This window comes from Microtus ochrogaster, chromosome 16 (genome assembly GCF_000317375.1).
Source record: "Microtus ochrogaster isolate Prairie Vole_2 chromosome 16, MicOch1.0, whole genome shotgun sequence".
Taxonomy (NCBI): Eukaryota; Metazoa; Chordata; class Mammalia; order Rodentia; family Cricetidae; genus Microtus; species Microtus ochrogaster.
In genome coordinates, this window is record NC_022018.1 from 18,000,169 (window position 1) to 18,014,455 (window position 14,287).

The 14,287-nt window shown below is 44.4% G+C and overlaps 1 protein-coding gene across 2 annotated transcripts in view; it reads left to right on the forward strand.

Moving 5' to 3' along the window:
* The window catches only part of Svil (supervillin), a 196,748-nt gene that overhangs the window by 147,893 nt on the left and 34,568 nt on the right, over positions 1-14,287 (forward strand). The window contains exons 17-19 of one of the 2 annotated variants that reach the window (XM_026783047.1): positions 3,233-3,353; positions 8,026-8,073; positions 13,706-13,853. In XM_026783047.1, the coding sequence (XP_026638848.1) occupies positions 3,233-3,353; positions 8,026-8,073; positions 13,706-13,853 (317 nt within the window). The remainder of the gene's footprint in view (positions 1-3,232; positions 3,354-8,025; positions 8,074-13,705; positions 13,854-14,287) is intronic. The other variant, XM_026783048.1, reaches the window with a different exon arrangement.

A 14,287-nucleotide genomic window follows, 5' to 3' on the forward strand; every position in this document is an offset into this window, starting at 1 on the left:
AGAAAGCATAACAAGGGGGTGGACCAGGGCTCCATGTGGAGCTCTTGCCTGGCTGTACAAGGTCCTGGCATCTTAGGTGCCAGATAAAAACCAAATGCAGACACAAAGCTTATTATTAATAACTCTTCCAAGTTTCTCATTGGCTACGATCAGAATCTGATGCAATTGCTCTTTAGTGCTGCTCAGTTCAGCATAAGTCCGTGGGTGCCTCTTTCTCTGAAAGAAGAGGAAATGTCTAAAGAGGAAATACAAAAACCTTAGTTGGCATTAGAGGCACGTGGTCTGCCTGTCCCTTCCTTGACCCATCCCTGCTATGAGGCTGGAAAAACTTGTCCTCATCCAAGAAGCTCTCAAGCCAGAATTCTTGCTGAAGAGAATGGGCTGTGGAAAGAGCCATAGACACTCCCATAGTGGCCTGGTAAGCACATGTCCCATTGGCCCCAGGCCAGGCCAGTGTGTTAGCAGCTGATACTATGCCACTCACTGGGTAAGGAGCCTCAGACGAAGCAGATGCCCCAACACTCCACATCACAGCCAACAAATAGCCCTCAGACTTGGCAGATGTTAAAAGCGCTGACAATTGTTGGCACTGCACGGGGGGATTTATGTCATGTGTCGACCCAGACCTTAGCCCTCTGCATGGTGATGAAGGACTGTGAGATTGCCAGAGCATTTTGTTGAACAGCAAACAGGAAATCAGAAGGGACGGGATAATGCACTCAGACTCCCTGTGTGTTATTATGAAGTTATTCATCTCTGGAACTGTGGGAGTGAGGACTCCCAAGTACCATGTGGGCTCAACTGAAGCACTTTCTGCCATGTTATTTTGGTTACTCTGGACTCTTTGGAAGCGATTTTTCAGGGCTTTAGAATGGAATAGTTCTTTGGAAATCAGTCTACAAAGGACTGGGAGAACATCACAAGGAAATCGGAAGACTCTGCTCTTGCTGACGGAGACAGGCACTGTGTATCTGCTCAGACCGACTTCTCATGGAAGGGAACAACTGGAACTTCAAGAGGCAGGACTTAGAATCACGCCTCCTCTCCCACCCACATGCAGGAGGCCCTCGCTCAGAGGAGCCTTGAGCTATGAAGATGCTTGTGCACATCAGAGGAGCATAAGGAAGGGGACTGAGTGAGTTCAGGTTCCGCAGCTCACTTTTTCTGAGTTAGTCTCATGCCCCTCAGAGCAGCCCCAGGGGAACCCCAGTTTGTTGAGAAGCTGTTTGTTGGCTACATCATTTTTTAACAGTCTCCATTCTGAAGTTGAGGGTTTGTTCTCTGGAAGTTATTTGGATTCCAATCTGATTGAGATGACAGCGAAAATGCCTGCTCTGAGTCAGAAGTAAAACGAGAGAGTAGCTAGCTCTGGGGCTAGTGACAGTGTGGACGCCTCCTCCAGGAGATGGCTTGGACATACCCCCTCTTTGGGGTGGCGAAGGCCTGGCATGCTCACCAGCTGGAGGCCTTGTTTCCCCGTGCTTTTGGAGCTCACAGTCATGGTTGTTTCTTTCTAATAGTTTGATTTTCTTACCTCAATAAAATGGGCACATTCAGAGTAATTGGAGCAGTACAGATAATAGTCATAACTATGACCTGAAGTGAGAATATATGAAGGAATTCAGATTCTGTGTTCTAATACATGTGTTGTCATGCTAATGTTGTAGAACTATAGAAGCTACATGAGCCTGCAGTAGATGTGTAAGACAGCTCAGAGGAGTTTATAGAACTGGTCCTTTTGTGGTCTTATCTGCTGCCACGTAAGAGATTAGAAAGAAGGAAGCAGTTGAAGAGGGGCTAGACCCAAAGTTCTGTATCCCTTAGGAAGTTCTTTGGAGCTCATTTACATTATTTGATAGAAACTATAAAAGAGGATTATGCATACATTTGTAAATATAATGGATTCTTGTTTACTATAGATTTGCTTCCTTATTTGCTTAGCAAAAACTCCTTTTTTATGCAGTTCTGTAGCAGAGCACTTGCCTAGCAAGAACAAGCCCTGGCTTCTATCCAAGAACCACCAGCAAATGAGTGAATACGTTTTTATTAGAGTGTAACTCCCCCCACCTCCAATACAGATATTGAATAGATAAGGAAATTTAGCACTTGGAGCCTTTGAGAATCCCATGTCCAGTTCATGCATGGCAAACAAGGCAAGGAAAACAACATGCCTGAGTCTCGGGTCCCATTTGCCCTTTTGTCTGTCCCACTCTATTGAACTTAGATGACTGAGATGTTTTCCTCCGTGATAGCAGAGCTATCTGAAATAGCCCCTTGTTCTGGAAAACGGCTTTTCAGGGAGACCCAAATGTGCAAGCGGCTTTCGATGGAATCCTGCAATGCCTGAGCTAACGTGTGTTAGTAACAGTCCTTGTAATGAGATCCTTTTTTGGTATATTTTCCCCTTGGAGAAAATTGAACTAATAATTTTTAATGGGCCTTTAGGAGGAAGATTTTTTTTTGTAAGAATACACTGTAAAGACAGGGCTAGTGTATGGGGGAATACCAGGGCTGAAAACAGAAGGGAGCAGTATCATAGTTTGTCTTTAGTTGAGGTATGATAACAAGATGCCATATCCTTCTGTCTTCATTAGTGCATATTTAACGTACAGAGTTTCATTATGAAATTTCCATACACGAGCATAATTTACTTTGCTGGAAATTACCTCTACTATTGCACAAAGCCTATTTATATTTTTAAGCCTTTTTTTTTTAATAAAGAAAAACCTCTTTAATGATGGTAGACATCAATCTCTGGCTAATGCTCAAAGAGGAGCCAGCTAGACAGATTCCACATTTGCTCTTGTCCTTAAGCCTCCTTTAGGTTTAGGCTCTAGGTTACACTTTGAACAATTAAAATAGAAACAGGCGCCTTGCCAGACTAGACATTTAGGCAGATAGGAGAGTTACAGAGCAATTTCAGCAGCGTTTTCTGCAAAGAACTGCAGCTTGCATCTTCAGATGTTATTTCACCTAGTGGCCAGAAGGGGTCACTAGAAGACATTTTGCTGGGGTTCCTTTTCTCTCTTCCCTAGCTCCCAGCCCCAGAGCGAGAGGAAAGCAGAGTTGTGGCTTCCCTTACTAAGAAGATAGAGCATCTTCTATCGGACAAGTCGTTTTTAAGCTTTTCTTTCCCACCAACTAAACCATCTTTGGGGCTGTCTGGGAAAAGAGGTTCTTGTGGAGCTAAGCATGCGGTGCTGGATTCTCCATTGCTGTGTCTTCCTCCCAGGCTGGCGCTGTTGAAGAAGAGCGGTGAGGAAGACTGGAAGAACAGACTAATCCGGAAGCAGGAATACGGCAAAGCCACCAGCGGCCTGCACATCCAGGAGGTGGAGCAGTCCCTGAAGAAGGTACTGTGTCCACCGCACTAACACCACACTGTGTGTCTCGGGAACAAGTATGTGTGGCCTAACACCCCCTGCTATAGAACACTGGCACTTCCTTGCACTCAGGAGGCACAGTTTCTCACAAAGTGGCTAAAGCTGGCTGGGCATGAAGTCAAGGCTTGAGGACAAGTGCCTCAGTTTACAATTGTGTTCAGAGTTACAGCGTAAGTGAAGTCTGTGTTAGAATGTGATCAAAGTCTTTCAAGTGAGACAACAGCTTGCCACAGTTTCTAAGTCACATATCAAACATGCACTTAAATTTCTTGTGCAGAGATTTAAGACCTACTTCTCAAAACTAAGGGCCTAATTGTGGTCCATGAGGACTTTCTGCCTAATCTTGAGTCTGTTTCATGATGATGAAGTATGACTTTTATTGAGGACCTATATATGAATTTCAATTAAACTAATTTGCGCCGGGCGGTGGTGGCGCACGCCTTTAATCCCAGCACTCGGGAGGTAGAGGCAGTCGGATCTCAGTGAGTTCGAGACCAGCCTGGTCTACAGAGCTAGTTCCAGGACAGGCTTCAAAGCCGCAGAGAAACCCTGTCTCGAAAAACCAAAAAAAAAAAAAAAATTAATTTGCATTTGCAAGCATTTCATATGTGGGAATATCGATGACTTTTGAATCACAAATGTAGTGATCATCAGCCTTGGCCATGATGTTCTTACCCACCGACTCGGCAAATACAAGTGTGCTTGCTGGCTGAGGCAGAATGGCACACTGAGCCATGCCCAACTATCCAACTTCTAGAATCTTCTAAAGTGTTCAGACAGAAACATACAAACCCACACAGGCGCATATAAAGGTTCAACTAGTGGATCTCAGGGGCTTTCAAAGGAGCTGTCTGAAGCCAGATGTGCTGGCTCGTGCCTGCACAGTGATTTCAGAGGTCGAGTCAGATGAATCACGTGGGCTCCAGAAACTTGACATGAGCCGGGGCGACATAGTAAAAACCCAGTTTACAAATTCAAATAAACAAATAGTAGCATAGCAGAGAGAAAAATTCTGAGTGTAATCTTTGCATATTAAAAACATACATGAAAATGGATGTGCACATAGGACGTAAGGTGAGGGTCCCAGAACATACAACACAGGACTGCTGTGTCCACATTTAGTTCCTAGCCATGTGTGTGCACAGGTGGAAAATACATTTGAATTATTTAGCGTGAGGCATATTTGGTGTTGAAGATGATCCCAAAATAGCTTTTCATTCTTAGCCATTTATAATGGTTTTAACTATACCTAGATACTAAATATATGTGTAAAATTGAGATGCTAAGGTTAAAAAAAAAACAGATCCCTCAAATAATTTATCCCCTGCCCAAAACTTTATTTAGAAGAATCTTAGGGTAGGGATGTTGTAGCTCGGTGGGCAAGTGCTTGGCCTAGTATGTACTAGGTCCTGTGTTCTCCCCAAATGCCACAAAAAGAGAATCTTGAAACAACTGGTCCAAAATGACTTCAGCATACACCTGAGTAGCAAAGCTATTAGTTGTACATGATGTCACTTCCCAGTGCAGCCATTCTGAAGTTTGCACCCACAGTTAGGGAAAAACAACACCCAGGCTGGAAGTGATGGACTCCCCGTGGATGGTCAGAGAGCATCAGGAGAGTGAGGGTGTGTGTTCTTTCCAGAAAACGTGGGTGAGGATGGGTCTGGGCTGCCCAGGCACTCGGCTAGTGTTCTTACAGGCGAGACTTGGGCTACCCCTGCACTCACTCTTAGAGTAGAAAACCCGGTGCTGGAGAGAGCAGGGCTCTAGGCACGGCCACAGCAAGTGCAGAGCCACCTGCTCTCCCTCGGCTTCTGCTTCTGCAGCCATGGTGAACTCACCGTCCTTGGGCTCTCCGGTGGCCTAGTTCACCCTGGCCGAGACAATAAGCTCTTTGAAGTTAAAATAAGTCAGTCTGTTTCAGACTCTTGTCCCTCATGTGGGGAAATCTCAGGTACTGTTGAGGTCAAGTGACTTTCAGCTGCCTCTGATGGCCTGTGATTCCTCCCACGAGCTGACGGTCTACTTAAGTCTGCTATTTCACCGTGCTCACATGAGGTAGGCAGAGTGCCTTAAATCTGGGGTTTCTTCTAGGCATGCTTAGAAGGTCACTCCAAGGGCCTGTCTGAATGGCACCCTGGAGAAGGGAAGAAGACATTGGTGGCATACAGACAAGAGCTGTTGCTTCAGTTAGATGAGGCTTGCCCATGGTTGACTGCCCGAGGGCAGGTACCACCATCCATGTTTACAGCCAGGCACTAAACAGCTGGTTTTATGGTCACTCACACCCCAGCTTCCGAATCCTTCAAATAGCATACATTTGTGTTAGCAAACATTGTCTAGGTCATCATATTTGGTACACAGACACAGAGTGCAGCTGTGGGGACATAGAAGAGGAAATGTGGGGGAGGGAGGTCTCAGTGAGTCATGCCCATCTCTCCCATGAAGATCCATGCATTCCTGGGCAGGAAGCTTGTCATGGAAGCCATGGGGAAAATTTAAATGCTCCAGCAGCCACCTGGAAGATAGGCCAGCATGGTGACACATACCTGCAGTCCCAACCCTTCCACTTTGGAGGCTGGGACGAGTTCAAGACTAACCAAGGCAACATAGTTTTGGTACAGAGCGAGGCGTTGTTTCAGAAAAAAAAAAATTGTCACGTAAGCACGAGGACCTGATTATGGAACCACGGCACTCAAGTAGAAGCCAGGTCTGGTAAGTGCTTGCCACCCCATCGCACTTGCTGGCCATCATCACAATCGGGTTCAGTGACTGACACTGCCTCAAAATAAAAGGTGGAAAGCACTGGAGACACCCAACATTAACCTCTGACCTCCGCATGTGCACACATGGACACACACACCCCACACAAACAGAATAAATTCCTATTTCTATTAATGTCATATTGATACTTTAAAACTTTGAGTATCTAGTAAGAAACAGCACTAGCAAGGCTGGGTTGATGGCTCATTGGTTAAGGACACTGGCTGCTCTTCCAGAGACTCCAGACTCAATTCCCAGCACACCCGCATGAGGGTTCACAATTCGCTGAAACTCTGATACCCTCTCCTGGCTTCTGAGGGCACCAGGCATATTCTCGGTGCACAGATATATGTGCAGCCAAAACATCCATATACACAAAAAAAGATGAAAATATTTTTAAAAAAGTCACTAGGGGATGGGATTGGCATAGTGGCAGACACTTATAATCCTAGTACTGAGGAGACAGAGATGGGGAATTGCTGTGTATTCAAGGCCAGCCTAGGCTACGTAGTGAGTTTCAGACCAGCCCAGGCTATAGAATGATCCCTATTTCAAAGCAACAACAACAACAAAATAAATAAATAAATGCCTTGAAAAATCTATAACCATTTTCTCTGTCAAAGGAATTGTCTCCAAAGAAAAGAAATTGGGGTGCTCACACCCATGTCTTATTTTGGGTCCTATAAGATAAGATGTTCTTATTTGGATCATGAATAGCTTTGAAGAAAATAAAATTAAAAAGACCTTTTGTTCTCAGATTTCAGCCCCAGGGAGCATTTGTTCGCTTTCTAATTATATTCTTCAAATATCAAGATTAATGAGTTGACTCTTCGGAGCTCTGAGTATCCCCCACTACCCTCACGTCCCATGAAAATCACTCAGATCCCTTCCTTTTCCTCCTCTCTCACACCGCACCCTCCATGCCTGTCTCCTGGACTTGAGTTAGAGCAGGTCAGGGAGCGTGAATAAACATCTGGGCTCCTAGATATGGCACATGACTTGGTGATAAAGATCCGAAAGCCACAAGGTGGTGGCACGGACTGGTTCCACACCTTGAGGGACATGTGCACTTGAGCAGGCTTTGTTTCCATGCCCATCAAGAGAAAGGAAAACAAAACAAGGTCTTCAAGAAGTGTCCTTTCAAGCCGGGTGGTGGTGGCGCACATTTTTAACCCCAGTACTTGGAAGATAGATAGGTGGACCTCATGAGTTCAAGCCAACCTGGTCTACAAGATTCAGTTCCAAGACAGGCTCTAAAGCTACTGAGAAACCTTGTTTCAAAACAACAAAAAATAGAAAGAAAAAAAAGTGACCTTCCAGGTATCTTCTTTCCAGCAAATTCTAGATCTTTATTTTCACCAGCTAACTAATCCCAGCCCTACTTGGGCCCAGTAAACGTTACAGCATATAAGGTAACTCCCGTGTCCCTTTGAAGACAGTCATCCAGTGTCTGGGGCTGTCTCCATGAAATAAAAGCCCATTGTAGATCTGGCTGTTAAAACAGTCTCTATCTGTGTGAGTCCCAGGTAGGGATGGGGCACTCTTTCTGCTTCTGCTTCTGGTGAGGTCAGGTAAGGTTCAGATCTCAGGTATCACCAAAATGCTACTGGAAATTAAAGGAGGGAACCTCTGTCACCTTCACGCCAGTATCGTGTGCCATGGCTGAGGAGAAAGCGTACTGATAGGGAACCAGCAGGGAGAGCAAGCCATTGACTGTTGCCTGCTCATGGGTTGCCATCCTGCCCTGAGGAATGAGATTGCTTGCTGCTTTTCACACTGGACTGTGAGCATGTGCATGCTTTTGGCTGTCTGAACCCAGGCACAGAGTGATGGTGACACCCGGTCCTCTCCAATGTCTCCTGTTTGTTTTAACCTGTAGGAAGAAGGAGGATTTACAGATGATAATGCCATTTCTAATCTGCTTTGGGTAAGCCTGATTCTAACACAGGTGTCTTCTGTAACATGGTGGGTTCCCTGGGTGGGGGCAAAGCTTAGGTACGCAGCCTGGATGCAGAAGAGCAAAGAGAGAGGGTTCTACCTCAAGACCACTACATAGATCCATCAGAATCAGGGCTTCAAAAAGGAAAGCCTGGGATTTTTATTGGGAAAACTCAAATATTTATATGTATGCTATGTATATTTGTGTGTCTATATCGTATAGGAAAAACACTTGTCTCATTTAGAGGGAGGCTGACACATTCCTGAGTGTCCTGAGCATGCTTATGCAGCAGGGTTTTTTGTTTGTTTGTTTTGTTTTTAACGGCATGGGAACATCTCAGGTAAGTGCATCGGGCAGTGTCACAGTGACTACAATTTTGTCTGGCTCCTTGTGAAGTTCTCTGGAAACCTTACCTGAAAGCGAGAACAACCCAGCTTTGAAGGAGCAATGAATCACATTTGCTTAGAGGGGCAGAGGCTCGCTCTTCTTACCCAAGCATAGGCAACTGTCCCTATGGCGGCTAATGTGTCTTCTAGTGTCATAGTACCTATAATGCCCATGCCTTCTCTGTTGGTTTTTTTATTTTGTTTGGTTTTGTTTTGTTTTGTATTCCTAGGCAGCCAGCATTCAGCTCTCATCCGGTCTGGAAGCTGATCCTGTGTCCTTAAACTATTTTTAAGACATATTATGAAAATGCCATAAAGAAAGCAATTATTTATGTATTAAATGGTTTAATAGTTAATACATAAATATATTTAAACTGTTGACAAAAGGCCCAGACCTCATCTCGAACTAAATATACATATATACGTATATTGCAGTAATCTGCATTTAATGTATTCAATTACTGCCCAACCCTGGCTCGGGTGCATGGGCTTGGCTGTGTGGGATGTTTGCTGGTCAGCACTGACACCCGAAGGAAGGGTGTTCTTAGCGTGAACCAGAATTGCAATGAGAAAATTAGCTGTTAGACAATTTGCTGTTTGCGTCTCTTCTCCCCAGCTCACTCCCCTCCCACACTTGGGTCCACCTTCCAGTTTACTGCTAATCCTCCTGCTTTGCCCTCTAGGAACCTGTATTTGCTTCTGCTTATTCTCCTGCTATGCCTACTGCCCATAAATACCTGTCGTTTTTATCTGTTAATCAGGTGAGGAAAAGTCTATACATGTGAAACCTCACTGCAGTTTCTGAGTGGTAGAGGAGGCTCCACGTGGAAGGGAGCAGCTTTCCTGTGGCATTTCATTCGTGTATGGAGAAAAAGGGACTGTGTGCATCTGTGTGTGATCTTGTGTGTGTTTAACTTTTTCATATTTTTCAAAGTGGGTCAATCCACATCCGATTCTTCACTCCAAAATTTTAGGTGGATTCAGTAGTGTGAATTTCCCTTGAGGTCATGAAACTGGTATAAGGAAAGTCTCCGAACTTTTAGTTCTAAGGCAGGAGCTCAGAAAACATTAGAGTAGCCATCGTCCATCTGAGTCTATACGGGGCTTTCCTGCCTAACTCCTACTGGCAAATACTCAGTCTAATCCATGTTGTCCGCGGCTCCACTGGCATTCAGGATGGCATCCCTCCCTGAACATCCTCTGTGCTTCCCTGAGCATCAATTTTAACCACCTGATCTTTATCAGCTGCTGGTCTTAATGTTTCTGAGATGGAAACAGGCAGCTTCACTTGGCCCCGTGCCTTCTTGAGTACCTGGGTAGCTCGTTTCTCTCCAGTGTGTCTGGATGAACTAAGCTTATTTAGGCATTTGCCTACTCAGTGGCATCTTGGTTGTTGCCAAGTTTTGGCAACTGTGAATAAAGTAGCTACAAACAAAAGTCCACATGCAGTTTTTGTTAAGGCACAAGCTTCACTACTCAGGTATTAAAGGGTGTGACCACAGAATCCTACGGCAAGAGCATGCTTGATTTCAGAAACTTTCCCGTTGTGCCGTTTCACCTTCCTCCAGCATCCAGTGAAGAGTCCTGTTACTCAGTGTCTCTACCACATTTAATGTCAGTGCCTTAGATTTTGGCCATTCCAAAAGCTGTATCATAGGGTCTTGTTTTAGGCGTAAGTTTCTCAGTGTTCCACATTGAATACATTGCCATATGCTTGTTTTCCAGCCATTATCTTCTCCAGTCGGCCCATTTGTTTCCCAGCCTTTGGCTTTTCATCTTCGGTGACAGTCCCGTGTTAATATGGTTTACAAATATTTCTTCCCATCCTGTGGTTTGTCTTCTTGTTCTTCTGACAGGATCTGACAGGATCTTTCACAGAGCAGCTTATTAATCTCAGGGAATCGCAGTTTTCTAACAGTTATTTCAGGAATATTCCTTTGGTATTCTACCTAAAACTTAAGTGCACCCAGGCTGGGAAGTTAGCATGCACGAGGCCATAGGCTTCATCTTAGTAGTGGGGCAGGGCAGGGTGTGTGTATGTACAGTTAAGTTCATGTCTAGTTTTTCTATTATCTTCTAGAAATTTCATAGTTTTCCATTTCACATAGAAGCCTATGAACCACTTGGAGCTAGTTTTTGTGAATTATATATGATCTAATCTGTGTGCTTTTGTTTTACAGTTAAGCACGTATGCAAATATTACAGCACATGGCTCCTTTAAAGCATTCCTTTCTCCACTGTATTGCCTTTATTCCTTTCCTCCTCAGAGTTCAGTCGGGTCGGGTTCTGGGCGTCCAGTCAGCACCACCCTGTCCTGAGTCCTGTAGCTTTGTGATTCTTAAGTTGGGTCTTCCATCTTGACTCTGTGGCTGTCCTAAGGCTTTTGCTTCCCCGTATATTGAGTTCATGATAAGTTTGTCAATTTTTAAAAGATGCTACTGGGATTTTGTTGGGACTGCATTGCATTTGTAGATCATCAAATTGCTGAGAACTGGGCTGACCATCTATCCATGAACATGGGCTGGCTCACCATGAGTGTTTTAGATTGAAATAAAAATATTTATCAAAAACAACTTACATTTTATGACCTCAAACTTTAGAACGTCTGAAACAACGTATTTTTACTACTTCACAGTTTGCCCAGATAATTTCAGTGTTAACGTGGCTATGATTTATCAGTGGTCAGTGGCCAGGTAAGTCGTTGCACTCCAGCAGTGGTGGTATCTTCATGTTTTGTGATACAAGAGCACAGAGAAGGAGACAGTATGTTTAGACAGTGCACAGGTTCTGTGAGGCGTTGCGCATCCTCTGCTTCCTCACCTGCACCAAGGCTGTGGAGAATGAGGTGCTGTTCTACCCATCATCCATCAGAAGCCCCCAGCTGACTCTAGGACCAGACTGAAATCATTTTAAATTCTGAGCACAAGGCTTCTTCATCATTGTCTCCAATTTTAGATCACTCGACGCTGTATGCAAACATGGGTTGTAATCTTTGGTCAGGAGAAGGCAAAGCTAAATCCTTTCCATCATGCAGAATTCTGCAGTTTGTCCTTATCTCTGCTACTTAGCATATGGTCCTAATATTTCTGCTATTGAGTAAGCCAGGTTATAATAGTTCTTCCTGTGAAACTTACCAACTGTGGAGGAATTTTGCCTTCTAATCTGCTGCTAGTCCTAATGGTACCTGAGCTGCTCTCTCCTCTGTGGGTGAAATGTGCGGCTCTGCTATGATTTCCCAGGAGCCTAGAGGGAAACTAGCCAATCCGCAGCATCCTGGCGACCTGGAAACAGCTCATCGATTGTCCTGATGTGTCTGCCACCTTCCTTTCTTCCCAGATGTTTCACTTTCTTCTACACCTCCTCCCACATCTCTTTCTCATTCCCTCTGCTTCTCTCCAAAACTGATGGCATCTCTATTTGAAAGGATGACTTACGGGTGAGGTAGGTCCTCTGCCCATATTCTGCCTCTCTCTCACTGTTCCAGGCTCCTAAACATCCATTTGCTAACCCTAAGACAGGATACAGAACTTAACAGAATTAAACAGGAAAAGAAATGTTTAGAGAGAAAAGCAAGACAATAATGTCATTTCAAACTGAGAAACAGAGAGGGACAAGGGTAGATTCTTTTGTCCATACTTTGAGAGGTTTCATACCTCCGGGTGGATTTTAAAGGTTTTTCAGGAAATACACAGTGGACATTCATTACTCCTTCTAGAGCCTTGTAAGGCCAAGGGGTAAAAACTAGGGGTTCCCAAGCCAAGCATACCAACTAGTCAAGTTATATAGACATTTTCAGTGATAGAAAAACTTATATGTTTAATACTTGCATTTAGAAGGAAATCAAAAATATCCCTTCAGGAAGCTTTGGGTTGAGTTGCTTTCATCTCAGGGCTCTAAAATTTCATCTTCCATGAAGACATTTTAGGTGTTTCAAGGAGAGCTAAGCAGCTGATTCAAGCATTTTCTGAGTCATTAACTGCACCGCATTACCGTGCCTGCTCTCTGGAGAGACCACAAGCTCACCGTAGAGAAAGGAACCCATTTTAAAAGTCCTAGAGAAGTTTCATTACTGGTCAGGGCCTCTGCTGTACCCCCTCCTGACCCCGATTTCTGATATTCACTCTTCCTGCCTCTTCCTTCTACCGCCCTCCTGATCCCCTCTCCCATTTCATGTACGATGGTGTAGTCTGTGTCTGTGTCTCTGTGACTGTCCTTATGCGTTTGACTGTATGTGTGACTGTGTATGAGTGCACGTGTGTGATTGTGAATGTGTAAGATTGTGTTTTGTGTGACTCTGTATGAATGTGTATGTATATGTGTATCTCTCTGTGTGACTGTGTATGAGTGCACGTGTGTGATTGTGAATGTGTAAGATTGTGTTTTGTGTGACTCTGTATGAATGTGTGTGTATATGTGTATCTCTCTGTGTGACAGTGTATATGAATATATATGAATGACTAATTTTATCTCCTTCCCAAACCATGCGCAAGAAGTTTGAGTGACATGGAGACCTGCTCCATTCAGTATTTCAGTGTGTACTTCCTAAAGGCAGGGTCGTTTCCCCCCGTGGCCAGGATATAGTGATGCAATGATCAAGACAGGACTTGACATTGGCATCATGTTTACCAAACCCATTTTGTATTTGAATTGTGTCAATTTCCCCTATAATATCCTTACTAAGCCCATTCCTGGACTCGTACTAGGATCATACATTGCACTTATCTGTCATATGTTGGGACAAGGTCTTCACCTCATCTGAACCATTAAGGGTATCAGAATCACTTCTGGCCATGAAGCTGTGCTAAGGAACCATGTGCAAGGAAAATTCATAGATTAGATGATAGGGAAGCTAGCATTTGTCACTGAAATCAGCTGTGTTAGAGACTCAAATGCTGAGAACCGTTGTTTTCTGTGTGGGTTATGCTTAACAAAGTAAACACTGGATGTTAGGTCTGTTGTTATCTAGAGCCTTCTTCTGGGGTCCCCTGGCTACCTGACCCCAAGTGACATCCCTCGAAGGCCCATCCAGTCCTGGGGAATCCTACAACTCATGCTCCTAACCAGTGCTCCTGCTTCACCGTCACTCACACTCTTGGGGAGCAGACTTTCTAGAGCAGCCATGCTCTCTGTGAGCACCTGTGGGGGAGCTTCCCTCATGAACTCATCCAGCACTCAGGAGACAAGTAGGACTTTGTTTCTTTACTTATTTTCCCTTCTATGCATTTTGCACACAGCGGGTCACAGAAAGTCGAGAGAGCCAGATGACTATTGAGGAGCGGAAACACCTCATCACTGTGCGAGAGGAAGCATGGAAGACGAAGGGCAGAGGAGCTGCCAATGACTCCACCCAGTTCACTGTGGCAGGAAGAATGGTGAAGAAAGGTCAGCGCCTGTGTGTCTGCATGTGTCAGTGCATGCACATGTGCGCATACACATCAGGGCACACATGAATGTAGAAACTCAGCGGAAAGAGGAAACTCATCTAACACTGCATGGGCGTTAAGTAGATGGGTTTTGATGGCTGCGCAGAGTATTTCTGCTGCAGGCTTCTTAGTTGCTGCCCTCTTCAACATAGGAACCCTGATTCAGTCTGTCACTATTTCAGAATTTACCTGTTTAGAGACTGAGTACAATTGTAGGTTTCAGAAGCAATCAGCTCTTCCAAGAAAGAAAGAAAGAAAGAAAGAAAGGAAGGAAGGAAGGAAGGAAGGAAGGAAGGAAGGAAGGAAGGAAGAGAAATAGAAAAGTTGATGAAATAATTCTTGAAAATTTTATAAATCTTGTCTATCTTCAGTAAAAGGAAATTCGTTAGGGCT